At 42.0% G+C, this 26,576-nt stretch overlaps 2 protein-coding genes across 4 annotated transcripts; both read left to right on the top strand.

The window, feature by feature from the left end:
* The first annotated feature begins 521 nt into the window (after positions 1-521).
* Positions 522-7,170, top strand: LOC109871637 (LIM/homeobox protein Lhx6-like). 2 transcript variants are annotated; one of them, XM_020462566.2, is made up of 8 exons: positions 522-1,069; positions 2,321-2,503; positions 2,720-2,841; positions 3,722-3,942; positions 4,301-4,401; positions 4,625-4,720; positions 4,904-5,084; positions 5,307-7,170. In XM_020462566.2, the coding sequence occupies exons 1-8, from the start codon at positions 992-994 to the stop codon at positions 5,387-5,389; spliced, it is 1,065 nt and encodes a 354-aa protein (XP_020318155.1). In that variant the 5' UTR covers positions 522-991; the 3' UTR covers positions 5,390-7,170. The 2 variants fall into 2 exon arrangements, with proteins under 2 accessions (XP_020318155.1, XP_031674735.1); XM_031818875.1 differs by lacking the exon at positions 522-1,069 and adding an exon at positions 1,304-1,938.
* An 8,506-nt stretch (positions 7,171-15,676) lies between these two features.
* Positions 15,677-26,411, top strand: krt1-c5 (keratin, type 1, gene c5). 2 transcript variants are annotated; one of them, XM_031818874.1, is made up of 9 exons: positions 15,677-15,901; positions 16,584-17,003; positions 17,284-17,366; positions 18,037-18,193; positions 19,266-19,430; positions 19,716-19,841; positions 20,801-21,018; positions 25,173-25,198; positions 25,345-26,411. In XM_031818874.1, exons 2-9 carry the CDS (start codon positions 16,596-16,598, stop codon positions 25,458-25,460), a joined length of 1,299 nt encoding a protein of 432 aa, XP_031674734.1. In that variant the 5' UTR covers positions 15,677-15,901; positions 16,584-16,595; the 3' UTR covers positions 25,461-26,411. The 2 variants fall into 2 exon arrangements, with proteins under 2 accessions (XP_031674734.1, XP_020318130.1); XM_020462541.2 differs by having other exon boundaries at positions 15,706-15,901; positions 16,579-17,003; positions 25,345-26,014.
* The last annotated feature ends 165 nt before the right edge of the window (positions 26,412-26,576 follow it).

Raw genomic sequence — 26,576 nt, 5'->3', positions numbered from 1 at the left:
ACCAGGTGTGTTGAATTTAGGCAATCATTGAACTGATCGATTAGTTGTTGGTCAGGTGTGGTGCCTAGTTGGAAGAAAATTCTGCAGTACCTATGGCACTCCAGGAGCAGGGTTGCCTACACCTGCTTTAAAAGTTTCAGTATCTCCAGTATGATCCAAAAAGTATGCCTTCAGCTGATTCAAACCTCAAATCATCACAATTACTGCAGACAAAGTGAATGGGGTAGGAAACATAATTTAGTGCTCCTGTATTTGTGAATTTACCAAAAATCTACTTTTTTCTAAGCCAAAAGTTTTCTATTTCACCTAATAGTAGGGCTATTTATTTAATTGTAAGTATCATATTTATGCATGATCTCACATTTACTGTAGCACTTTGAAGCATCCATGTATAGTACTGGTAAACGAGATTATAGATAGGCCTATTTTCATCATCTGCTGCACGCAACAACAATACAAAAAAATCTTAATTATGTTATTTATGCCCCCACCCCACTCCTATTCCTCTCAAGGCAGACCGGAGTAACGTCCCTTTTGGAGAGGTGGAGAGGGCGAGTGCCTGAAGGACCAGTGATTGTCCGTCATCCCCTCAAGAGCTTTCTTGAATGGAAACCGGTCGCTGAATTTCCTGAACGCACCGACCTACACCGTGCAGAGCGCGCGGGATAGCCTCCCCAACACCGCGCATGCCGATACATCGCAGGCCAGCGTCGATTTGGACTAATTTGCTGCTTGCTGCAGCTTCAACAATATATAGCGCAAGGGACTGTATGTCGGAAATAAACACCAACAGGGAGTGGCAGTAAAGCTAACTGTCATGGACAATTCAACCTACTTTTATGAATGTCCGTGCAAGGGGTTAAACGCTTTTTTGTTGTTTCAATTTACATTTTCATGTGTAAAATTGTAATTCGCTACTAAACCCATTCCGGGACCCTACTTGGATACCGCCTGCCTCTCACTTAGACTACAGTGTTAACGGGTCCCCTGCATGTACTGGAACAATGAAGTTCCATCTCCACTCCCGGAGGAGAATAAAGTCTTATTGGACAATGTTTTCGTTAAGCAGGTATGACATGACATCTAATTATCTGAGTATATGCAGTATAGGCTATCGACTCACTGCAAGTGAAGACTTATTATTCTAATTGCTCGGCTGCGCTGCTCGTTGAATAGCCCAGCTGATTGCTTTTTTGTTTTCCACGTTCCAGCCTGTGTTTAATGATAATTATAAACACATTTCACAATTGTGCTAGCCTAATTTTGTTTAAACGAAGGACAAAATAGATTCTGAATTCCACCCAAAACCAGATTTCTGGCACTCTTTGAATACCGTTTTAATCACCAAGAGAGGCTCAAGTGGCCTATCATAAGGGAAGCCGAGACAATCACCCTCCTTTATGTTTCAAGATCAGCGGCAACTTATGTAGGCTACTATGAATAGTGCGATGTTCAATTGAGGCTCTTCAAATCTTAGTCTTGTGTTGAGAAAATCGATTTTCGATTACGGCTATTAAAATTAAAATATGCAATATTCTGGTGGCGCGATGCCTTCTCTGATTGACAGTTGAAATTGACACTGGCTGCCTCTTATCCCGAGCATTTGAAGCCATCACTAATTGCAGGTAGTCCATCTTTTCAGTGCTTTCGATTGCAAGGGAACTATATGCGATTATTTAAGGAGGTAGTTTACGGGTTGTGAGTAAAAGAAAAAGATAAGTCCTAATTATAATTGCTTCAGCAAATGTAGCTTTTGTCGCCAGGATTTAAATGCAGTAGAAAGTGTTATTCATTGTTTTGGACTGGATATAGCTTGCAGTATGGGCTTGTAGGGATGCGTAATGCTCAGAGCAGAGCAGGGCGCAGAGCAGACTTTTGGCGCAGCTCCAGGCTTCATCTACACCGCTGTTTCTCCACAAACAGAATAGCTTGATAATGGTGAGTTATTCCGATTTAAGACATTAATTATGTTATCTAATCAAAATAGGAACATCGACATAGTGTAAACTGATAATCGGAGTCTTGGCCGAACCTGGACTACCTGTTTTTCATTTCCCGACCCCCATTTTCATAGTTTACTTTTGTGACAGGCCTTTTAAGTTTTGTTTTCAGTAGCAGGGTGTTGTTCTAAGCCCATTTCATTCGAAATCTGTGTTGCATTTAGGCTACTGCATACAATGCTTGTTTTCTTGTATCCTGTGAGTTTGTCATGTGCTGTGCCATGTGTCCTGTAATTTATACAAATCGAGAGGCCTTGTAGCCTACCTTGCATCCCTGGCGATATAAGATTATGACAAGAAAAATCTATCCCAAACCTCAGTCTCACTCGGACGGGGAGTCTCACGCAGATGTAAAAGAAGAGGCTCCTCTCCTGCCCAGTCCTCCGGTAACACCGTCTATGTGCTCTCATCCGACCCTGGCCTCCCCGACGCCAGTTCGGTCCACGGGGAAAAACCAGTGTGCCAACTGCGGCACAGAGATCCAAGACAGATACCTACTGAAAGTGAGCATTATAATGCCTTTAGTTACACTGCTCAAATCAATAATCATTTAATATTGAATTTAAACCCTGTTTATTCCTCACGAATTGCATGCATATTTGCATAGTCTTTCACATTACTTCCATTTTATAGAATAAGTACACCGAACAAAACATTATTATATGATTATTGTTATTATTATCATCATTATTATTATGAGTGTTTATTTATCATTGCAGGTGAACAATTTGAATTGGCACGTGGGATGTCTGGAGTGTTCAGTCTGCAGAGTATCATTACGTCAGCACAATAGCTGCTACATCAAAAACAAAGAAATATTTTGCAAATTGGATTATTTCAGGTAGGGTAAGTTTTGCTATTTGTTTTCCTTAAAATGTATGTTCTATGTTTGGCACGAGGACGAATGTTCATAAACAATTGATTACTTATCATGTCATCGTTATTATACATTTTACTAAAAATTCATTGTTATAAGGCGAGTGTTTCATTATGTCTAAGGGGCAAGTAAACAGGATTGTACTGTTTTTTTCGTTGTAACTTCTAAAACAAATAAATACAACTACAAGTTTTACTTTTGGTAAAGCAACAACAAATGCAAATCTTTTAACGAGGCTATTTGAATAAAAACCTAGACCATTTATAACATAGCATGATAATGCATACCTTATGACCGATAAATAGTTTTTGTCACGTTATTTTTCTCTTCTTTATATATATTTTAATTGTTGTCTTTAGTGATAATGTGGCGGACATTATCAACATTTTTACTCTCAACCATGATTCTTACAACTTTGAGATCACTAAATTTAGATTATTCGTTTTGTTGATCTTCATTTATTAGAGTATTATTCCCTCCTCAGACCGGGGCCATTGCTAAAACATTATGTCCTTTATCAAGGTCTCTTTTTCACTCACTCTATATTTGAAGCATGTCAAGTAAACGCGATTGTTATATTCTCATCATTATTCTATAATACATTTTTTATTATGATCTTATTGCTGTTGCTTGTTATGGTTTTAATTAACAGAAGGATAAATAATATTTGACTAAAGTGAAATTCGTTTGGAAAACTGTAAGCAATGCTGTCTGTAATCTTTTACAATAAAAATACTTCTTTCTATCCCTGGCCTGCACAACATTTCAGGTGAAGACACGTTTATTTTCATTAGGAGTAAAAGACTAGTGACAATTCCCCCTGCTCTTCTCTGTCTCACCACAGTAAGTTTGGCACCAAGTGTGGCCAGTGCAGGCGCCAGGTGTATGCCAGTGACTGGGTGCGGCGGGCACGGGGCAGTGTGTACCACCTGGCCTGCTTCGCCTGCTACTCCTGTAAGAGGCAGCTGTCCACAGGGGAGGAGTTTGGTCTGGTGGAGGGCAGGGTGCTATGTCGGGCCCACTACGACACCATGGTGGAGAACCTCCAGAGAGCAGCTGAGAACGGTACGTGGTCAGACGGGTGTCACAGACAATGTCAGGGAGTAGGGAGCCCAAATATGAGCCAAGGAAAGGGTACTGATTCCTAATACATTTTTGTGTGGGATGCATGCTGCCTCAGAATTTAATCAAGTAAATCGCCATGTATGGAATTTTCCAGGTAGGATTCATCCCTGAGTAAACTGTATTGGGGGAGAATTCAGACATAATTGGGGTCCTACGTGTCTTACTCTTAGGATTGTATGCTTTGATGTCCAGCACCTGCACACATTACATGTGTAGCTTATTTCTCGTTCCGTTGTTTTATGAGACAAACAATATAACACTGTGTGGTGTTTTTTTCCACCCCGTTCGTGTGATTTAGGGACGGGTCTCACTTTGGAGGGAGCCTTCCCCTCTGATCAGGATGGCCAACCCAAACCAGCCAAGAGAGCACGTACTTCCTTCAGCGCTGAGCAGCTACAGGTACTGTCGGTGTGTGTTTACATGTGTGAGTGAGTCTGTGAAAGTGTGCACAGTATTTGTATGACAGAGAGAGACTGAACAAAGACAGGATGAATGATAGTTTTAGTTGTGCGTTCTACATCATTCAGATAAATGTGACTGACTGACTGAATGAGCTTGATTCAGTGAATATTCAGCTGAATTTGGAGCTTCATGACTGAGTTTGCTAGGTGTGTGTTCCCAGGTGATGCAGTCTCAGTTTAACCAAGACAACAACCCCGATGCCCAGACTCTACAGAAGCTGTCAGACATGACAGGACTGAGCAGACGGGTCATACAAGTATGTATGACAATATCAAACTAGTGGGTGTAAGGTTGTTAGACATTTAGGATTTAAAGGGTTTAGGATTTAGGATTATGTAATAAAATAAATAATATGATATAATAAATTCATTCATCTATACCAGATTACTTGTTGCATGCATCATTCAACGATCTTTAGTAACGTTCCATTTTCATATAGGTTTGGTTTCAAAACTGCAGAGCAAGACATAAAAAGCACCCTCCCCCCCAGCACAATGGTCACCTCCAGGGAGCCCCCCATCCCCACTCCAGAATCCCCCCCTCACTGCCAGACAACCTCTACTCCCCCTTTAGCAGTCCCGACAGACCACACCTGCTGGCTCTGCATGGATACATAGACAGTGAGTTGTTTTTTTCATATCGATGGACAACACATGCATGTACATTTAGGTGACTTTGGCTCTAACATAATTCTATTTTTTTTAACGCCATTCTTCGATGCAGATGATCAAAGATAGTTACTGACTATAATGTATTTCAATTCACATCGCATCATTTATAGTTCTTGTGTATTTAGTCTAATTGAGTAAAAAAAAAAAATATATATATCTTTCTGTGCACAGGTCATCCCTTCTCGATGCTGTCCGCCCCTAACCACCTCACCCACCCAGGCATGGCCTTACCACAGTTACCCATCAGCCGCTAACTAACACCCCTGAGACCACCACTTCCCCCACAAACTTTATTTCACAGAACTTTCCATCCCGCAAAGTTGAGAACATTTCAACATTTGCCTCTCCCATTTTACTATACAAGAGGACTGCTGCGGCTTCTTCCCCCTCCATGGTCTGCAGAGTTGGAAATATCACATTGTCAATTGGACGGACAGTTTTATAATGGCAGCTAGACTATAGATCATCTGTGGAAAAACATCCCAGTCCAATATAAATATGATAATCATCCGGACCAGATTTGACCACCCATCCATTGACAGGGAATAAATTGGAACTCCGGGACCAGGATTAGGAACAGGAAGACTCATCCAACAGGAAATCTCCTTTCATTCATTGTGGATTATGATTTTTCATCATCTTATTCATCAACTGGTAGTACTAAAGGTATTTCATGTTTCAATTTCCATCGTTTTAAATAATACTTTTTTCTGTCACTCTGTCAGCTTGTTTTCCTGTATATATAACCCTCCTATACATAGACTATTATTTATGTGTAAGGTGACGATGAAGACTCTTCTGACCTTGTGTGCTGAGAGAGTGTTGAGTGTTGTTATTTACTTGTTTCAGTTCAGTAAAATGGAAAGCTTATGTGTCGCTTTATTTATAAAAAAATATACTTCACCAAGAAGCACTTTTAAAAATGTTTTCAAATTAAATAAATAATTTATTGTCAATTGTAAATATTTTACTGATTTAACCAAATGTGCTTTAAAGGTTGTTGGAAAAAACTAAGTTGGGAAATAGAACATTACACATAACATTGATAGAAATAAAACGATTTGGTTTTACATGGACCCAACAGGAAACATGAAGGATTTAAGTTCTATAATCGTGTGGAATAGGGAACATGCTGTGCAGAAGATAAAATACACAAAGTTTAACTAATTATTTCACTAACACACACACACACACGTATGCATGCACACACACAAACACATTTATTTTTTACTAAATACTGCACAATCCAAACAATCCAAATATAAAAATTGTACTGTAAATTGTTGAGCTCCTTCCTGTAGTTATACTTATGCAAAATGTGTATTCTATTTAATTACATTATCTTTATTTTTGTATTATTTCTAATTGTTGTTGCATTTTCAGGAAGGAACCTGCAAGAAAGCATTTGATTGAACTGTGTACACCATGTGCATCCTGTGCATATGAGAAATAAACTTAAACGCACGCACACACACACACACACTCCCCCCTGATAGAAGCACCGTACACTCATTCAACAATAGTAAATCCATTAGGTTACCCAGTAAAGGCCAAGTACCCTTTGTAACCTGTATTTAACAGCAATATTCATAAGTATGTAATGATCATGCTACAGGTTTGAGGGTCCCCAATGTAGTCTCTATGTGTTTAATGGCTGCAAAAATCAATCCGATGGCAATAACCATTTAAAACGTTTAACTCTGTGGATAGTATTGATCTAGCACTATGATTCATTCCAGAAGACCTTTTTACTGTGATAATCTGAAGTTGTTGTATTAATTGACACCACTCAAGCTGCTGTTGTGGCAAGGAAGAGCATAATGAACTCTGAGGAAGATGTAGTCCTGACCGTTTCCTTTGTTAGGGATCCAAGTCCCTATCTATTAATCTATTGTTAATACTAACTAAGCCTGAATGAATTCTCGCCTTTCCATTCTAATGCTCTCTTCAAGTAGGTTGACGGTCCGTTTTCCCTGATCTTTGAATTTGATCAAATGAGAGAAAATCCAGCTCAATGTACCTTGCATAAAAACCATATAACACTTCAACGTGTTTTACTACCTGTCATTCTTTGCCTTGTAAAACTAAAGTCCAACTGATTATACATAACAGTCATTGAATGAACAAACGTATTCATACTCATATTGCATACAGTGTTTTGAGCTCACGTAATCAAAATTCTCGTTATTACAGTACATTTAATTAAACAGGTATTGTCATAAGCAGTGAAAGTGAGAGAGGAACAATACTCCGGCAGACCTCATACACGCACGTATGCCACATACGGTGGAACAAATGGAAACCACAATCGTTCCTAGCTTGTGACATTCATTGGTGCTTTAACCATGCTAAAATATCTGGCATCCCAGTCAGAACCTCTCTCTGTGAGAGGGAATTCACTTGAAATCAAAGAATCTTGCTGTTGGCATTCAATAGAGGGAAATGTGTTGTGAATTTGATGCATGACACCACCAGCAAAGTATGTTTGACAAAGAATAGGATTTACTGTAAGCTATCTGTCTATTGTTTGAGAATCCGAAGGATTCCATTTTTTAAAGTGTGTTGGTAAAGGCCAATTTGAAATGAAGATACCTCCAGCCTCAAGGGCCCTCTATTATCACCATTCCCCGCAGGCACAGATCTGGGATCAGCGTAACCTTAATCGATCCTCAACCATTAGGGAGGGGAGAATGCAAATCTGACCTTAGAGGAGTGTTTAGGGGCAACGTCAACCTATACTCTCATTCATACTCAGAGGGACCACTGTTCACCACAAGGGGGCATACATCCAATAACCACATCATCCCAAGCCATAGACCAATGGTGCTCTCGGGAGTAGTAGCTGAGTTGCTCCTTGACACTGATTTAAGGTCAGTTTTTAATTTTCCCTCCTAATGGTTAAGGTGATGATTGAGAGGGTAAGCTGATCCAAGATATGTGCTTATGGGCAACTTCTACCCAGAACATGTTCTTGCTGCATTAGGAGACAGATAGCCTCCACCAGGCTTTCACCTGAGTGAGGCCTGAAAGCCTTGGCTAGGAGACAGAGAATGTTAGATACATTACTACATGTTCCTTGACCCAGTGACACAGAAACCAGAGCTACAGTAAAAAAGAGGGGTATATACTGTAGATAGAAGCAGCAACAGTGGCTTCCCTTGTGCTGTGATTTGACCATTGAAGATTTAATTAGAGATGGGTATGCATTGACTGAGCCAGGTGTGGATCAGGCAGAGATGTGAAACCCGCCCAACATGAGTGGAGCAACGGAGAGGACATTACCATGCCTGACACATGGAAACAAGGACAAGGAGAAGGAAACGGGAGTCTCAGGATGTGGCCAATTACAGAGAGATGGAAAAGAACAGTCAGGAACAACAGCTTGGAATTTAACATGAAGTTTACATTCATTCTAATTACTCTAATTACAATGTAATAACTCTTTTTTTTCTTAAAACAAGTCATTATGAATGGTCTCTACAGCATATTCAAAGTCCTTTAAAAAAAATTATTCCTTTACAATCAGACCAATTGTGAAATAGAAAACAATTCTGAATTCCTTGAGGTGACTGCTTTTGCAAGACACTTTACCAATAACCAGTGCTATCAGCTATATGATCTGATTTGCCTTTCTTGTGCCCTTCTAGATGTCATCTGTGAAAGGACCTTTTTGTGTGTGTTGTACAGAGAACTACCTGATGATTATCAATCAGGCATATTCTGGGCTACAGTCCAACTAAATGAGATATAAATGCAAATTCAATTTTTTGGGACAAATCAAAATCTCTAACACAGCAACCAATACCCATTGAAAGCATGAATCAGACAGAACAGAGGATTTAAAACCATGTTTCTCCAGACATCTCTGGTAGTAAGAACTGTCTCATTTTGTCATAATGTCATGCGTCTGCTCTGTGATTGGCAGGCTCAAGTGCTTACAGATGAAATGGGGCCCCATGCTAATGAATAGGCCTCTGATTGCAGGATTCCTCTTCCCGGATTACAGTGTAGCTCCACTGATGAGCAATTACATTTACAGTAGCTCTTGTCTCTGCTGCATATTCACATCATCACATCACTGTTCCTGCTACTCACCATCATACTGATCAGCAGCACTTAACTCTCGCTGTAGACAACAAAAGTCTGTGCCGTTTGGTTTTAGTTCCTCTACCTCCTCCTCTTTCCTCTTTCTCTTTCTAAAGTAAAGTTTATTTCTGAAGTTTCATTTTCTGCCTGCTTTTCTTGTATGTGCACCTTTTTATCTGTTCAGAGGAACCCTCATCCATACAATGTATCGCACCTTTTTATCTGTTCAGAGGAACCCTCATCCATACAATGTATCGCACCTTTTTATCTGTTCAGAGGAACCCTCATCCATACAATGTATCGCACCTTTTTATCTGTTCAGAGGAACCCTCATCCATACAATGTATCGCACCTTTTTATCTGTTCAGAGGAACCCTCATCCATACAATGTATCGCACCTTTTTATCTGTTCAGAGGAACCCTCATCCATACAATGTATCGCACCTTTCTATCTGTTCAGAGGAAACCTCATCCATACAATGTATCGCACCTTTTTATCTGTTCAGAGGAACCCTCATCCATACAATGTATCGCACCTTTTTATCTGTTCAGAGGAACCCTCATCCATACAATGTATCGCACCTTTTTATCTGTTCAGAGGAACCCTCATCCATACAATGTATCGCACCTTTTTATCTGTTCAGAGGAACCCTCATCCATACAATGTATCGCACCTTTTTATCTGTTCAGAGGAACCCTCATCCATACAATGTATCGCACCTTTTTATCTGTTCAGAGGAACCCTCATCCATACAATGTATCGCACCTTTTTATCTGTTCAGAGGAAACCTCATCCATACAATGTATCACACCTTTTTATCTGTTCAGAGGAACCCTCATCCATACAATGTATCGCACCTTTTTATCTGTTCAGAGGAACCCTCATCCATACAATGTATCGCACCTTTTTATCTGTTCAGAGGAACCCTCATCCATACAATGTATCGCACCTTTTTATCTGTTCAGAGGAAACCTCATCCATACAATGTATCGCACCTTTTTATCTGTTCAGAGGAAACCTCATCCATACAATGTATCGCAATGATGTACAGAGAATAGCCTGTGACAAAAACAGTCATAATGGTCACAAGGACTTACACAATCTAACATAGATTACATACTGTAAACTAGAAAAAAAGACAAGCTGTAAAAGCGCAGTGTTCTAGGAATGCCTCAGCTTGATGACAACTTTAAAAGGCCTCTTCCTGTCATCTTCTTCAAACTATTCACATCGGATATCAAGAATAACAGTCATGCAACTCCACCACAAAATATGGGTTGAGTGTAGCTTTTTTTAAGCATCAGAGAATATTTTTTGTTGGAACACTACAGTTGTACTTAAACCTCATATTTAAAGTATTTCTGGCATGCAGGGTTATTCATCAGCTGTTTTTGTGACACAAGACAGAAGAAATATCTACATGAAGGACGTTCAACCCCACTCTCTATTCTGGACCAGAACTAGCTGGATGGTTGAAAACCATCTACAAGGGCATAGTAGTTGACACACTCTATACATAGCAGAGCATTGCTGAGAGAAACACCTCACTTTGAGGCCAAGAGCATGCTGTTTATGAACATTATGTTGAGTTAGTTTACAAAAAAAAAAATAGTACATGTGTATTTTTGTTAAATATGGGAAGGAGAAATGTGAAAATCATGGAGACTATACACAAAGTAGTTTCTGAATGCTACAACATGAAAACAGGGGTATAATAACTCAGATTCTTACTATAGCACACAGTACAACTACGCCTACATGAAGAAACATACACATATGCATTGAACATGAGGAGTAGCCTACCACTGAGGAAAACTGAGGAAATAGCTAACACAAATGATCAACTTTGACAACGCTCAAAGCCAACTGCCCACTTTGCAAAAATAAATATGAAACGTCAGCGTGAGTCAAAAATGTGTTTATTTATCAGGGTGACAACAACTGTTAAAACTGTACAGCAGTACTTCCGTTGATTAATGATTGGCTACACTCACTACCCTATAATTCACTGTAACATCTTGGAAGCATCACCCTGACTGTGGCTACTCTATTGTATTGTACTGGCAGGAGGGGGGGGGGGGGGGGGGGGTGTAGAGACTGTGGACCAAGCATCTGGAAGACTAGCGTATAGACTGTTTCCAAGCAGCCTTTTAGCTTACCGTATACACCCCTGCCCTCTCAGACATGAGAAATCAGTGTCTATATTCTTAACCAAGTTTAATTACGTATGTTTAGGCCTACAAATGATTTGATTTATATTTTGCACTAAATTACTCAATTCAAATGCATCTACACTGAGTATACAAAACATTAAGAACACCTTCTCTTTCCATGACATGCTGATCCCTTATTGATGTCACTTGTTAAATCCACGCTTGTAAGCAGGAATCAGGAGGATAGAATTATGGTCGGATTTTCCAAATGGAGGGCGGGGGAGAGCTTTGTATGCACCACACACAGAGATGCATACAGATCTCTCCCCCACCCTCCTTTCGGCAAATCCGACCATAATTCTATCCTCATGATTCCTGCTTACAAGCAAAAACTAAAGCAGGAAGAACCAGTGACTCGCTCAACACAGAAGTGGTCAGATGGGGTAGATGCTACGCTACAGGACTGTTTTGCTATCACAGACTGGCATATGTTCCGGGATTCATCCAATGGCATTGAGGAGTATAGCACCTCAGTCATCGGCTTCATCAAAAAGTGCATTGACGACGTCGTCCCCACAGTGACCGTGCATACATATTCCAACCAGACGCCATGGATTACAGGCAACATCCGCATCAAGCTAAAGGCTAGAGCTGTCATTCAAGGAGTGGGACAGTAATCCGGAGGCCTATAAGAAATCCCCCTATGCCCTCAGACGAACCATCAAACAAGCAAAGAGTCAATAAAGGATTAAGATTGAATCCTACTATACCGGCTCTGACGCTCGTCGGATGTGGCAGGGCTTGAAAACTATTACGGACTACAAAGGGAAACCCAGACGCGAGCTGCCCAGTGATGCGAGCCTAACAGACGAGCTGGTAGGCTCGCGTAAAATGGCTTTTATGCTTGCTTCGAGGCAAGCAACACTGAAGCATGCATGAGAGCACCAGCTGTTCTGGATGACTGTGTGATAACGCTCTCAGTAGCCGATATGAGAAAGACCTTTAAATAGGTCAACATTCACAAAGCCGCGGGGCCAGATGGATTACCAGGACGTGTACTCAAAGCATGCGTGGACCAACTGGAAAGTGTCTTCATTGACATTTTCAACCCCTCCCTGACCGAGTCTGTAATACGTACATGTTTCAAGCATACCACCATAGTCCCTGTGCCCAAGGAAGTTAAGGTAACCTGCCTAAATTATTACAGCCCTGTAGCACTCACATCAGTATCCATGAAGTGTTTTGAAAGGCTGGTCATGGCTCACATCAACAGCATCCTCCCGGATACCCTAGACCCACTCCAATTCGATTACCGCCCCAACAGATCCACAGATTACGCAATCTCAATCGCACTCCACACTGCCCTTTCCCACCTGGACAAAAGGAACAGCTATGTAAGAATGCTGTTCATTGACTACAGCTCAGTGTTCAACACTACAGTGAACACGAAGCTCATCACTAAGCTAAGGACCCTGGGACTAAACACCTCCCTCTGCAACTGGATCCTGGACATCCTGATGGGCCACCTCCAGGTGGTAAGGGTAGGAAACAACATGTCTGCCACGCTGATCCTCAACACTGGGGCCCCTCAGGGGTGTGTACTTAGTCCCTCCTGTACTCCCTGTTTACCCACGACTCCAACACCATCATTAAGTTTGCTGATGACACAACAGTGGTAGGACTGATCACCGACAACGATGAGACAGGCTATGGTGCCAGGACAACAACCCCTCCCTCAATGTGAGCAAGACAAAGGAGCTGATCGTGGACTACAGGAAAAGGCGGGCCGAACAGGCCCCCATTAACATCAACAGGGCTGTAGTGGAGCGGGTCGAGAGTTTAAAGTTCCAACTATCTATCATGGTCCAAACACACCAAGACAGTCGTGAAGAGGGCACGACAAAACCTTTTTCCCCTCAGGAGACTGAAAAGATTTGGCAATGGTCCCCAGATCCTCAAAAAGTTATATAACTGCACCATCGAGAGCATCCTGATGACTGGCATCATCACCTGGTATGGCAACTGCTCGGCATCTGACCGTAAGGCGCTAAAGAGGGTAGTGCGTACGGCCCAATACATCACTGAGGCCAAGCTTCCTGCAATCCAGGACCTATAGAATAGACAATGTCAGAGGAAAGCCCAGAAAATTGTCAGAGACTCCAGTCACCCAAGTCATAGACTGTTTTCTCTGCTACCGCACGGCAAACGGTACCGGAGCACCAAGGACCAAAAATCTCCTTAACAGCTTCTACCCCCAAGCCATTAGACTCCTGAACAATTAATCAAATGGCCACCGGACTATTACATTGACTCCCCCCTCCATTTGTTTTGTGCACTGCTGCAACTCGCTGTTTATTATCTATACATAGTCATTTCACCCCTACCTACATGTACAAATTGTCTCTAACCTGTATCCCCGCACACTGACTCGGGAACCGGTACCCCCTATATATAGCCTTGTTATTGTTATGTTATTGTGTTACTTTTTATTATTTTTTATTTAGTTTATTTGGTAAATATTTTCTTAACTCTTCTTGAACTGCACTATTGGTTAAGGACTTGTAAGTAAGCATTTCACAGTAAGGTGAGCAAGCATTCGGAGCATGTGTATTCGGTGCATGTGACAAATAAAGTTTGGTTTGATTTGATGTGAAGGGGATGAGACAGGTTAAAGAAGGATTTTTAAGCCTTGAGACACTTGGAACATGGATTGTGTATGTGTGCCATACAGAAGGTGAATGGACAAGGCAATAGATTTGGGCCTTTGAAAGGGGTATGGTAATAGTAGGTGCCAGGGGCACCAGTTTGTGTCAAGAACTGCAACACCTCTGGGGTTTTCAAGCGCAACAGTTTCCTGTGTGTATCAAGAATTGCCCACCACCTAAAGGACATCCAGCCAACTTGGCACAACTCTGGGAAGCATTGGAGTCAGCATCCCCGTTGAATGCTTTTGACACCTTGTAGAGTCTATTCCCCGACAAATTGAGGCTATTCTGAGGGCAAAATGGGGCGGGCGGGTGGGGGCAGTGGTGGGTCACTCAATATTAGGAAAGTGTTGCTAGTGTCTGGTATATCAATTTAAGTCTGCTTTGCTATTTCAGAAAATGAATGTAGTTGCCTATAAATGCAATAGCTCCTTCTTACCACTGAATGGGGTGAAAGCACTGCCTAAGGCAGCTCCTATCAACATTTCATGTTGGGGATGTCAACAGGTATGTCTCCACTCTTCACACAGTGATTAGGGATTCACCATTTATGCTCATCCAGACTACAGCTGTAAGAATTATACCATAACCTTACAATCTTAATTATCCCAATAATTTGTTTATATATTGTTAATACCAATTTTGGATTTCCTCATGTGGTCAGGGTCCAGGTCTGTCAATATGAACAAGGTCAGTTTTAGTATCTGATGTGTTGGAGGTGGTGATGTTTCCCATAAGGAACCACTTCAAACTTATTATTTCCCAGTTTGACTCAAAAAGCACATCTCTTTCATTGTTAAATGCAGATGTTGTTCAATCTGAGTGTTTAGATATCAAAAATAAGGACTTCACGAAGGCACAGATAGACATTACCAAAACCTAGACTTGCAATGCAAGGGTATGTCCGTGTTTTTAGGCCAGAGCTCAGCCCCAAACCAAACTTAAACTTCCGCCCACCTCGGTACCATTTCTCAGGGGTTTTTCCTTTCTTTCCTTTCTCCTCACTCTCTCTCTCTATTGTCCCAGCTTCCTCCCTTCCTCCCTGCTCTCCCCAGCCCCTCGGCCCTCAGCCCATCCTCACATGGAACAGTTGTATCCGGTTACTCTGCATTGTGCTGCGGCTCAATAGGAGCCCTGTTCAGTGTGATAGTGAGTGTGTGTGTGTGTGTGTGTGTGTGTGTGATCACCCCTAGCTAAACTCTCCATTGTAGCTAATCAGGTCAGACAGGACAGTGCCTTTAAAGAGGATGCTGTTACTGTACTGAGATTGGAAGCATAACAGGCAGTAGAGACTGTTTGTGTGACTTCTCAGTTTGCCCTAGCATTATTGGTCCGTCATTGATGTGCTAGCATTGATTTTTAGTATAACGTAAGTCTAATTAATATACGTCTATTGCATTATATACAGTATTTCTGCCATGCTTGTTCAGTTGGTGGTGTATCATTACGATGATGGGAGTTTTTGTAAACGTCCATTTTTGTCAATTGGTGAAGGAGCTGAGAAATAAGACATATGGGATTACAATATTTGAGGGGATTATAATGATGATATATTTTATCTATCATGGCAAGACTTCAAATTTTGTACCCCTCTAGGGTGTCACATTGCGCTCTACTAGTGGATCCTTTCGATTGGATACATCCATGATGGCTCCGCCCAATACACATGTATTCTGAGCCAGTCCCTCGCACCCTTCGGTGACACAGCCCAGCTCACCTGAGGATTCTCATATAGCCATAACAGTCGACTGTACCATCAGGGTCGGAACCCATCACACCCCAAACAACTTTCACAGGACCTGCTTCAGCACACATTCATATGTAAGTACTTTTTTCTTTGAAGTTCTTTATTTTCCAAAAGTTTGTAAATAGATTATGATTATGTATGTTGAACTTATTTCTGTTGTGTGACCTGAAATTGACAGTTAACAGGTTTTTAGTGTTCGGTAAAGCACGGTTTTCTTTGTATTTTTTCAGTTCACACTGGGGAGGGGAGAGTTAAAACACAATGTACAGTAGGTCTGAAGCAGTGACATCTAGATGCTAAATTAATTTGTCTTGTGCAAAGAGATGGAGACTTCAGCTTCATGGATATTAGATGATTGGATGATTTCAAACATACTGTATTGTTCGCTAAAGCAATATTGACTGAGAGTCTATTGTGCACAATTGACATGAGCATAGGGTATTGTTCATTTAAACCACCAGTTCAGAATATTATGAGTTTAGGTCTGAGCTCTGTGTGCTGTATGTTTCTATAATGACACTGCATTTACAGTGGGTTTATAGTCCAGCTGCTACAGTATATGATTACAAATAACAGAACAGTTCAAACAGTGTGTTTTAGTCCTTCTCTACTCTGCTTAGTAGTGTGGTTAAGGTTATGGTTAGTTTCTAATTCAGATTTTTAGGAGAGAAATGTAATAACTTTTGCCTTTGCAGCTTGGCCAGTTAGTGACAACTGACAACACTCTACTCTCTCCACCACTCTGCCCCAGCACAGCAGAAACGCACTATGTCCTCCACCTTCTCCATGCGCAGCTACTCAGCCCGACAGCCATCCTTCTCCAGCATGTCTCTGAGAGACAGCAGTAGTAGTGGTGGCAGGAGCCGCTCCAAAGCCCCTGTCTCCTTCCTGTCCTCTGCCAGCACCCTGTCCCTCTCCCGCTCCCTCTCCATGGGCAACGGGCTCAATGTCCTGGGCGCCCTCTCCTCCCTGAACGGCATGGGTGTGGGCGCCAGCGACAAGGAGACCATGCAGGGCCTGAATGACCGGCTGTCCAACTACCTGGACAAGGTGCGCTCCCTGGAGCGATCCAACGCTGAGCTGGAGCTCAAGATCAAACAACTGATGCTGGAGCGGGCCCCCAAAGGTCACGATATCGAGGGTATGATGGCCCAGGCTCACGCCATTGGACAGGAGGTCAGTGCCCACCTGGCCGTAATGATGAATATGATATGTAATCAGCTAGTCAGTAATTGTGTATAGGTCACAATACCTGGGTACCCTTATTGTTTACATTGTGTAGTCCTATTCCACAAACGTCTCCTGTATGTGCCCTGCCATGCTCCTCAACTTTCTTCTTTCACTAGTACATCAGATCCGACTGCTCTCCTGCGATGGGACACTTTCAGATGTGTATCTATGTGCTTTAGTGTCTAACTTTAAAGTAATGTGTTCCTTCCTTCCTGCTACTTCTCAGGTGAGAAAGAAGACCCTGGAGAATGCCCGCATCATGCTGGAGATTGATAATGCCAAGCTGGCCGCCGATGACTTCAGGGTCAAGTGAGTGCCAAACATAGAATTAGGAATTAGAATACTAGAATGGACATGAACCTTCTTATGATGGGATAAAGGTCAGCTATTTTGGTCAGGGAGTTGGTCAACCATGGTTTGCCAGTGCTTTCACCCCATTCCGGAACTTTTAGGGTTCATGACATAGCCCCTCTGGTAATTTAATAAGATCTCTATGGTGCCAACACAGAGGGGCTTTTATTTTACCTGCCTGTCTGTGAGATTCACATGGGAGTGCTAGACTACGTTGCACTTTGGATAAATGACCTCTCTGTCAGGCCGAGAAATAAGAGCCTGCTCCCACGGTACTCACAGACTGAAAGGAGGCCATCAGTTAGCACTGGCCATGATAGATAGATAGATAGATAGGGTCAAGGAAACATCATCCATTTCAGAGGAATCTGTGGTTGGCAAGGTGAAGCACAAATCAAGAGGCGCCAGAGTTGTCTGTGTCAAGGTCCCTATGTATTCACAATGTACTGATGGTATACAGTCAAATGTTGGAATGCAGCAGTGCTCACAGAATGTGTAGATGTGTCTGCTGACCGAGGTATGGTTAAGTGTGTGTGTTTACCTGCGTGCGTGTGTCTGCATACCGGTGTGTGTATCTGTGTGTGTCCATGACTGTGTGCTATGCCTTTGTTACCATCCATTTGTGTAGATGGGAGGCTGAGGCCACACTGTGCCAGTCTGTAGAGAGGGACTGTCTGGCTCTCCGGAGGGCCAAGTCAGACCACGACCAGATCATAGCCACCCTGAGAGGAGACCTGGACAGCCTGAAGGAGGAGCTCTACTTCCTCAAGAAGAATCACGATGAGGTGAGAACTCCGCTGCATGGGTCAAAACTGATGAGTCAATACTGATGGGTCAATACTGATGAGTAATTACACATCAACCTAATCACTTCACACGTTGTCAAACTGTTTTTGGTTCAATGGAGGTTTGTTCCAGTGCACATACTCTTAAATATGAATTACATCCTCAAAAAAACATGAGGCTTCATATGGTATCCTTATGGCATCTTGTTTTACTTCGTAAAATGTTTATTATTTCAGGCAAATGGTGCTTGTTGGTACATGGGTAATTGTGTTCAAATTAAAAATGTATTCTCATTTGGTACGTGAATACGGTTTCATTCCCCCATGCATGTTGAATGTCACTGAAATATGGGTAGAATGACCACACCCTGTACTACTTGTAGTCTTTGAGTCTAGTAATACTATGATCATACAGACTACTGCACACAAACACACACACACACACACACACACACACACACACACACACACACACACACACACACACACACACACACACACACACACACACACACACACACACACACACACACACACACACACACACACACACACACACACACACACACATCATTACGTAAGCTCCACTAGCCACAGGGAGTGTGTGTGTTTGGACAGCCAGGTGTGGTGTCCAGGATGTGGCCAACAACTCAGGCTCCCTAGTAAAAATTATATCTCCCACACACACACACAATATTACCTCTGAATAATTCATAATAATAATAAATAATTTATTGGGTTCTTATATTTGTGCTAATTCACATATGTACAAGTGTATATTAATGTTTCCATCAGATACCTTTTTAAGAGCTCACCTGGCTGCCTCCCCATAGAACCAGCAACAACACACTGACCTCAACTGTCGCCTGACATCTGGGTGTTAGTGTGTAGACATTGATTAGAACCTATCAGTATCAGTCATTACAGTTTTCCATTTCCAGGCCCACTGAATGTGTTTGTCTCGCTCCATCAGGGTTGGGGTCAATTCCATTCCAATTCTAACTCCAGTTTAATTCCTGAGGTGACTGCATTGAAATGGAGTTGACCCCAACTATGGTCTCTGTCCCTGTAGGAGATGGGCTCCATGAAGGCCCGTATGGCCAACGAGCAGGTGAATGTGGAGGTGGATGCAGCCCAGGGCCCAGACCTTGGGGCCATTATGGCTGAGCTGAGGAACCAGTATGAGGGCATTGCGCGAAAGAACAAGGAGGACTCAGAGACCTGGTACCTTAAGAAGGTCAGTGAGACATCTGACATGGTAATGATGAAGAACTCAGCTGAGCTCAGTAGGATGTCTACAGTATATCATCTGTGTTTGTGAACGTAGTACTGTATGTGGGTAGATGTACTTATGACTGCTGTGTGTATGCTACACTGCTGGTGCAATGGAATACTTATTCAGTGTCAGCCTGATTTTTTACTGTATGTACACGTATGATATGTGTGTGTGTGTGTGTGTGTGTGTGCGTGCACTTGTGTCTGCGCGTGTGTGTGTATGTGTACGTGTGTGTGTGTTTTGCAGCTGGAGTCAGTGCAGTCAGAGGTAAAGGAGAGCGGTGAGGCGCTACGCTGTGCTCAGAGTGAGCTCAGCGAGAGACGCCGCTTCCTACAGGCCCTGGAGGGGGAACTGGACAGTCTGCGCAAACAGGTACTGCAGCAGTCCTTCAGCTGTCCAAACGCCACCTTCTGTCAACACGCCCCTTTCAGTCCAGACACACACGCTTCAGCTGTACAGACACAGCCCCTTTCTGTCCAGACACACCCCTTTCAACAGTCCAGACACACACCCTTTCTGTCCAGACACACCCTTATCTGTCCTCTACCATTTCCTCGGCCTCTGTAAAATGAACCCTGTGGGAGGTGCATGGAAAAACACTGCTCAAATACATCGAGTCATCCTCTCTTAGTGTGTTGCTTCACATCTGCATCTGTTTTGCCATTATAAAGAAACAGTGCTGCAGTGCACACAGTGAATATCCTCTGCTCTCCTGAGTGAATGGAGGTAAATGGAGATAAATTCATCAAGGTGTCAGGACCCAGACAGAACCAGACAAATCAAGGTCATATCTGTGGCACTGTCAGTAACATGTGAGGGTAGATATATACATCTCGCAGCAGCTCCAGATCTACATAGAGAAGGCGCTGGTTTGGAAAACAGATCATGTGTGTTTGTTCAACCTGATAAAGAACCTAATGTCTCTATAAGCTGAAGAATGATGAGTGAGGATGACACTCCCTGGTCTTGCTGGTCAATTGGTGAGGGTTGACAGATGGTAAATTGATGAGCCAGGTGTGGAATTCGAGAGCTATATACAGACTGTGTAGTTCTACTCAGGAGCATATAACATGGCTGCTGTGTCTGTATATAATATTAGTGCGCCAGCTTGAAAAGTGATGAGCTAGTGCCAAGCTACAACAATTTGGCAGCCATATTTGTGTATAACATAAGCATTACAGTGATGAGTGGTGTAGTGGTAAGCCACTATCACATTTCTAGCATGCCTGAGTATAAAATTTGCGCCTTAGCTTAGCGACGATCCCAACATCTAGCTAAACACAGTAGGTTAACTTGGCTGCCCTGGCCTGTCCTGTCTGTCCCCAATGCAGGTGGGTGTGTTGGAAGGGAACCTGAGAGAGACAGGCCATAAGTATGCTCTGGAGATGGACAGTCTGCAAGCCATGCTGTCTCAGCTGGAGGAGGAGCTGTCCCAGCTGCGTCTGGACATGCAGCGCAACAAGACAGACTATGAACAGCTGCTCCGCATCAAGCAGAACCTGGAGCTGGAGATCGCCACCTACAGGAGACTGCTGGAGGGAGAGGAAGTGTGAGTCCCTCTATTGATTTATTTTAATATTTGTATTCATTTTTTAAGCTTAGATTTACACAGACATAATTATTATGAAGATTGACATTCCCTCACCTCCCTCAGTGACATTCCCTCAGATTTGAACATAAATACAGTAAGATACTGGGGGAGAATTATTCTTCTTGGTATGAGTTATTTGGAAACAAGCCTGAGCCTTGGTGAACTGTCGTCTAATTCAGACGGTAAATGAGACAAGAGCCTGGTGACAATGCTACCACTGTATGTATGACTTGGCTTACTTCCGTCATATGTACACTGAACAAAAACATAAAGTGTTGGTTCCATGTTTCATGAGCTGAAGTAAAAGATCCCAGAAATGTTCCATATGCACAAAAAGCTTATTTGTCTCAAATTTTGTGCACAAATATGTTTACAATCCTGTTAGTGAGCATTTTTTCTTTGCCATGATAATCCATCCACCTGACAGTTGTGGCATATTAAGAAGCTGATTCAACAGCATTACCATTACACAGGTACACCTTGTGCTGGGGAAAATAAAAGGCCACTTTAAATGTACAGTTTTGTCACACAACACAATGTCACAGATGTATCAAGTTTTGAGGGAGGGTGCATTGCAATTGGAATGCTGAAGGAAGGAATGTCCAAAAGGGCTGTTGCCAGAGAATGTAATGTTCATTTCTCTACCATAAGCCAGAGATTGGTGGTCAAACATCATGTTCTAAAACATTGTTTTAGAGAATCTGTCAAAATGTCCAACAGGCTTCACAACCGCAGACCACGTGTAAGGTGCCATGTGGGGAAGCAGTTTACTGACATCAATGTTATGAACAGAGTGCCACATGGTGGCGGTGGGGTTATGGTATGGGCAGGCATAAACTATGGACAACGAACACAACTGCATTTTAGCGATGGCAATTTGAATGCACAGAGACACCATGACGAGATCCTGAGGCCCATTGTTGTGCCATTCCTCCGCCACCATCACCTCATGTTTCAGCATGATAATGCACAGCCCCATGTCACAAGGATCTATACACAATTCCTGGAAGCTGAAAGTTCTTCCATGACCTACAGTCGCGGCCAAAAGTTTTGAGAATGACACAAATATTAATTTTCACAAGGTCTGCTGCCTCAGTTTGTTTGATGGAAATGTGCATATACTCCAGAATGTTATGAAGAGTGATCAGATGAATTGCAAAGTCCCTATTTGCCATGCAAATGAACTGAATCCCCCCAAAAACATTTCCACTGCATTTCAGCCCTGCCACAAAAGGACCAGCGGACATCAGGTCAGTGATTATCTTGTTAACACAGGTGTGAGTGTTGACGAGGACAAGGCTGGAGATCACTCTGTCATGCTGATTGAGTTTGAATAACAGACTGGAAGCTTCAAAAGGAGGGTGGTGCTTGGAATCATTGTTCTTCCTCTGTCAACCATGGTTTCTGCAAGGAAACACGTGCCGTCATCATTGCTTTGCACAAAAAGGGGTTCACAGGCAAGGATATTGCTGCCAGTAAGATTGCACCTAAAACAACCATTTATCGGATCACCAAGAACTTCAAGGAGAGCAGTTCAATTGTTGTGAAGAAGGCTTCAGGGCGCCCAAGAAAGTCCAGCAAGCACAAGGACCGTCTCGTAATGTTGATTCAGTAGCAGGATCGGGGCACCACCAGTACAGAGCTTGCTCAGGAATGGCAGCAGGCAGGTGTGAGTGCATCTGCACACACAGTGAGGCAAAGAGTTTTGTAGGATGGCCTGGTGTCAAGGAGGGCAGCAAAGAAGCCAATTCTCTCCATGAAAAACATCAGGGACAGACTGATATTCTGCAAAAGGTACAGGGATTGGACTGCTGAGGACTGGGGTAAAGTCATTTTCTCTGATGAATCCCCTTTCTGATTGTTTGGGGCATCCGGAAAAAAGCTTGTCCGGAGAAGACAAGGTGAGCGCTACCATCAGTCCTGTGTCATACCAACAGTAAAGCATCCCGAGACCATTCATGTGTGGGGTTGCTTCTCAGCCAAGGGAGTGGGCTCACTCATAATCTTGCCTAAGAACACAGCCATGAATAAAGAATGGTACCAACACATCCTCCAAGAGCAACTTCTCCCAACCATCCAGGAACAGTTTGGTGACGAACAATGCCTTTTCCAGCATGATGGATCACCTTGCCATAAGGCAAAAGTGATAACTAAGTGGCTCGGGGAACAAAACATCAATATTTTGGGTCCATGGTCTGGAAACTCCCCAGACCTTAATCCCATTGAGAACTTGTGTCAATCCTCAAGAGGCGGGTGGACAAAAAAAAAAAAAAAATATGAAAAACTCCAAGCATTGATTATGCAAGAATGGGCTGCCATCAGTCAGGATGTGGCACAGAAGTTAATTGACAGCATGCCAGGACGGATTGCAGAGGACTTGAAAAAGAAGGGTCAACACTGCAAATATTGACTCTTTGCATTAACTTCATGTAATTGTCAATAAAAGCCATTGACACTTATGAAATGCTTGTAGGTTAGATTACTCGTTGGTTATTACTGCATTGTTGGAACTAGAAGCACAAGCATTTCGCTACCCTCGCATTAACATCTGCTAACCATGTGTATGTGACAAATAACATGAGATTTTATTTAATTGAATTATACTTCAGTATTCCATAGTAACAGCTGACAAAAATATCTAAAGACACTGAACAGCAAACTTTGTGGAAATTAATATTTGTGTCAGTCTCAAAAATTTTGGCCATGACTGTACATATTTAACAGACATGTCACCTGTTGAGCATGTTTGAGATGCTCTGGATTGACAGCTTGTTCCAGTTTCCGCCAATATCCAGCAACTTCGCACTGCCATTGAAGAGGAGTAGGACAACATTCCACAAGCCAATGGCAGTCACGCCCCAACCTTTAAAAAAAACTTCTTAAGGCTAGGGGGCGGTATTTTCACGTCCGGATGAAAAGCGTGCCCAAAGTAAACTGCCTGCTACTCAGGCCCAGAAGCTAGGAAATGCATATTATTAGTAGATTTGGATAGAAACCACTTTGAAGTTTCTAAAACTGTTTGAAGATGTCTGTGAGTATAACAGAACTTATTTGGCAGGCGAAACCCCGGGGACAAACCATACAGGAAAAACTTTTTTTGAGGTCACTCCTTTTTCAATGGGCTTTCTACGGGGATCTGGATTTCTAAGGCACTTGCTTGCAGTTCCTATCGCTTCCACTAGACGTCAACAGTCTTTAGAAATTGGTTGATGTTTATCCTTTGTGTAATGAAGAAGTAGGGCAGTTCAGAACGAGGGTTGAGTGAAGTGTACTGTTTGTTAGAGGCGTGCGACCTGAAAGCACGCTCCACTTTGTTTTCGTCCGGTATTGAATACAGTTTATCCTGTCTTAAATTGGATCAATTATTCACGTAAAAAAATACCTAAAGTTGTATTAGGAAAGTTGTTTGAAATAAGTTTACATGTAACTTACTAGATATTTTGTAGTCATGTGGCGCGAGTTGGAACCAGTGTTTTTCTGGATCAAACGCGCCAAATAAATGGACATTTTGGGTATATAACGACGGAATTTATCGAACAAAAGGACTGTTTGTGATGTTTATGGGACATTTTGGAGTGCCAACAAAAGAAGATCTTTAAAGGTAAGGCATGAATTATATCGTTATTTCTGAGTTTTGTGTCGCGCCCGGTGGGTTGAAATATGAATGTCATGTGTTTGTTTTGTGGGGTGCTATCCTCTGATAATCGCATGGTTTGCTTTTTCCGTAAAGCCTTTTTCAAATCTGACACAGTGGCTGGATTATCAACAAGTGTAGCTTTAATTTGGTGTATTGCATGTGTGATTTCATGAAAGTTTAATATTTATAGTAATTTAATTGGAATTTGGCGCTCTGCCATTTCACCGGATGTTGTCAAATCGATCCCGTAACGGGATTTGATCCCTAAGAAGTTTTAAAGGTATCTGTGGCCAACAGATGCATATCTGTATTCCCAGTCATGTGAAATCTAAAGATTAGAGCCTAATGAATTTATTTCAATTGACTGATTACCTTATATGAACTGTAACTCTGTAAAATATTTGAAACTGTCGCATGTTGCATTTATATTTTTGTTCAGTGTAAGTAAACTGTGTTTTATTGATTTGACTTTCAGGATCAAGGAAAAGCCTCCAACTAAAAGTAAGTACATTGTCAGATAATTTCTTCTCTAACCTCTATCCCAGCCTTTAAAATCCTGGCAGCCATTTTGTGCCACACACCAGCTATTACAGTGTACTAGTGCTGATAAGTGGAAACTGAAACTGTGGATCTGTTCTGTGTTACAGAGGAGCCCGAGGTGAGGACCAGGAAGATCGTCAAGGTGGTCACTCAGACCATGATCAACGGCAGGGTAGTGGAAGAATCCAGTGAGGTGGAGCAAATCAAAGACAGCAAGAAATAAGATAATCAGCTCCATTCGTTTATATCTTCATTCTCTTCCTCTTCATCACATACACAGAGCCTTGGCCCTCCACATTCTAGTTGAAATCACAAATTTGTAAAAGAATGCTTTTTAATCTACAAACAAGGACAGTCTGAGTCGACTAAGGAGATGTTCGACCACCAATCTCTGGACATGCAGTAACTGGAGACTAAAATGTGGGAAATGTGTGGGGTCAATGTATAATCAATATTGGGAATATATAATTTTGGGGTTTATTTGGGAAATAGTAAAGAGTAGTAGGCTAATTGTGGACTAGAAGTGTGTCTGTTTTTACATGAGCGGGAGAGCATGAGAGATCCCTTCGACATTCTACTTTACATTAAGTTCTTTACGGCATATAGTAACTTTGCAACTATGCTGTACATTCACCAAAATGTAATTATGCCTATATTATAGCTGCAGATAAATGTAATGATTGTATTGTAATGAAAGGAAACTCTCTGTTAGCAGTAGTTACAAAGTGGAATACAACTAAAAGTAAGTACATTGTCAGATAATTTCCATATGGAATTGTATTAAATATAATATATATATATATATATATATATATATACACACACTACCGTTCAAATGTTTGGGGTCACTTGGCAATGTCCTTGTTTTTGAAAGAAAAGCAACATTTTTGTCCATTAAAATAACATAAAATTGATCAGGAATACAGTGTAGACATTGTTATTGTTGTAAATGACTATTGTAGTTGGAAACGGCAGATTTTTTATGGAATATCTAAATAGGCGTACAGAGGCCAATTATCAGCAACCATCACTCCTGTGTTCCAATGGCACGTTGTGTTAGCTAATCCAAGTGTATCATTTTAAAAGGCTAATTGAAAACCATTTTGCAAGTATGTTAGGACAGCTGAAAACTGTTGTCCTGATTAAAGAAGCAATAAAACTGTCATTCTTTAGACTGGTTGAGTATCTGGAGCATCAGCATTTGTGGGTTCAATTACAGGCTCAAAATGGCCAGGAACAAAGAACTTTCTTCTGAAACTCGTCAGTCTATACTTGTTCTGAGAAGGCTATTCCATGTGAGAACTTGCCAAGAACCTGAAGATCTTGTACAACGCTGTGT

The sequence above is a fragment of the Oncorhynchus kisutch genome, linkage group LG3, assembly GCF_002021735.2.
Source record: "Oncorhynchus kisutch isolate 150728-3 linkage group LG3, Okis_V2, whole genome shotgun sequence".
Taxonomy (NCBI): Eukaryota; Metazoa; Chordata; class Actinopteri; order Salmoniformes; family Salmonidae; genus Oncorhynchus; species Oncorhynchus kisutch.
This window is presented reverse-complemented; position numbering and strand designations above follow the sequence as displayed.

Bases quoted from the DNA above. Each gene is read 5' to 3' on its own strand.
- LOC109871637 (XM_020462566.2), top strand. From the start codon at position 992: ATGTACTGGAACAATGAAGTTCCATCTCCACTCCCGGAGGAGAATAAA. The intron at 2,504-2,719 runs GTGAGCATTATA...TTATCATTGCAG, and splicing joins AAGACAGATACCTACTGAAA to GTGAACAATTTGAATTGGCA. The intron at 4,721-4,903 runs GTATGTATGACA...ATTTTCATATAG, and splicing joins TGAGCAGACGGGTCATACAA to GTTTGGTTTCAAAACTGCAG.
- krt1-c5 (XM_031818874.1), top strand. From the start codon at position 16,596: ATGTCCTCCACCTTCTCCATGCGCAGCTACTCAGCCCGACAGCCATCC. The intron at 17,004-17,283 runs GTCAGTGCCCAC...GCTACTTCTCAG, and splicing joins CTCACGCCATTGGACAGGAG to GTGAGAAAGAAGACCCTGGA. The intron at 25,199-25,344 runs GTAAGTACATTG...TCTGTGTTACAG, and splicing joins GGAAAAGCCTCCAACTAAAA to AGGAGCCCGAGGTGAGGACC.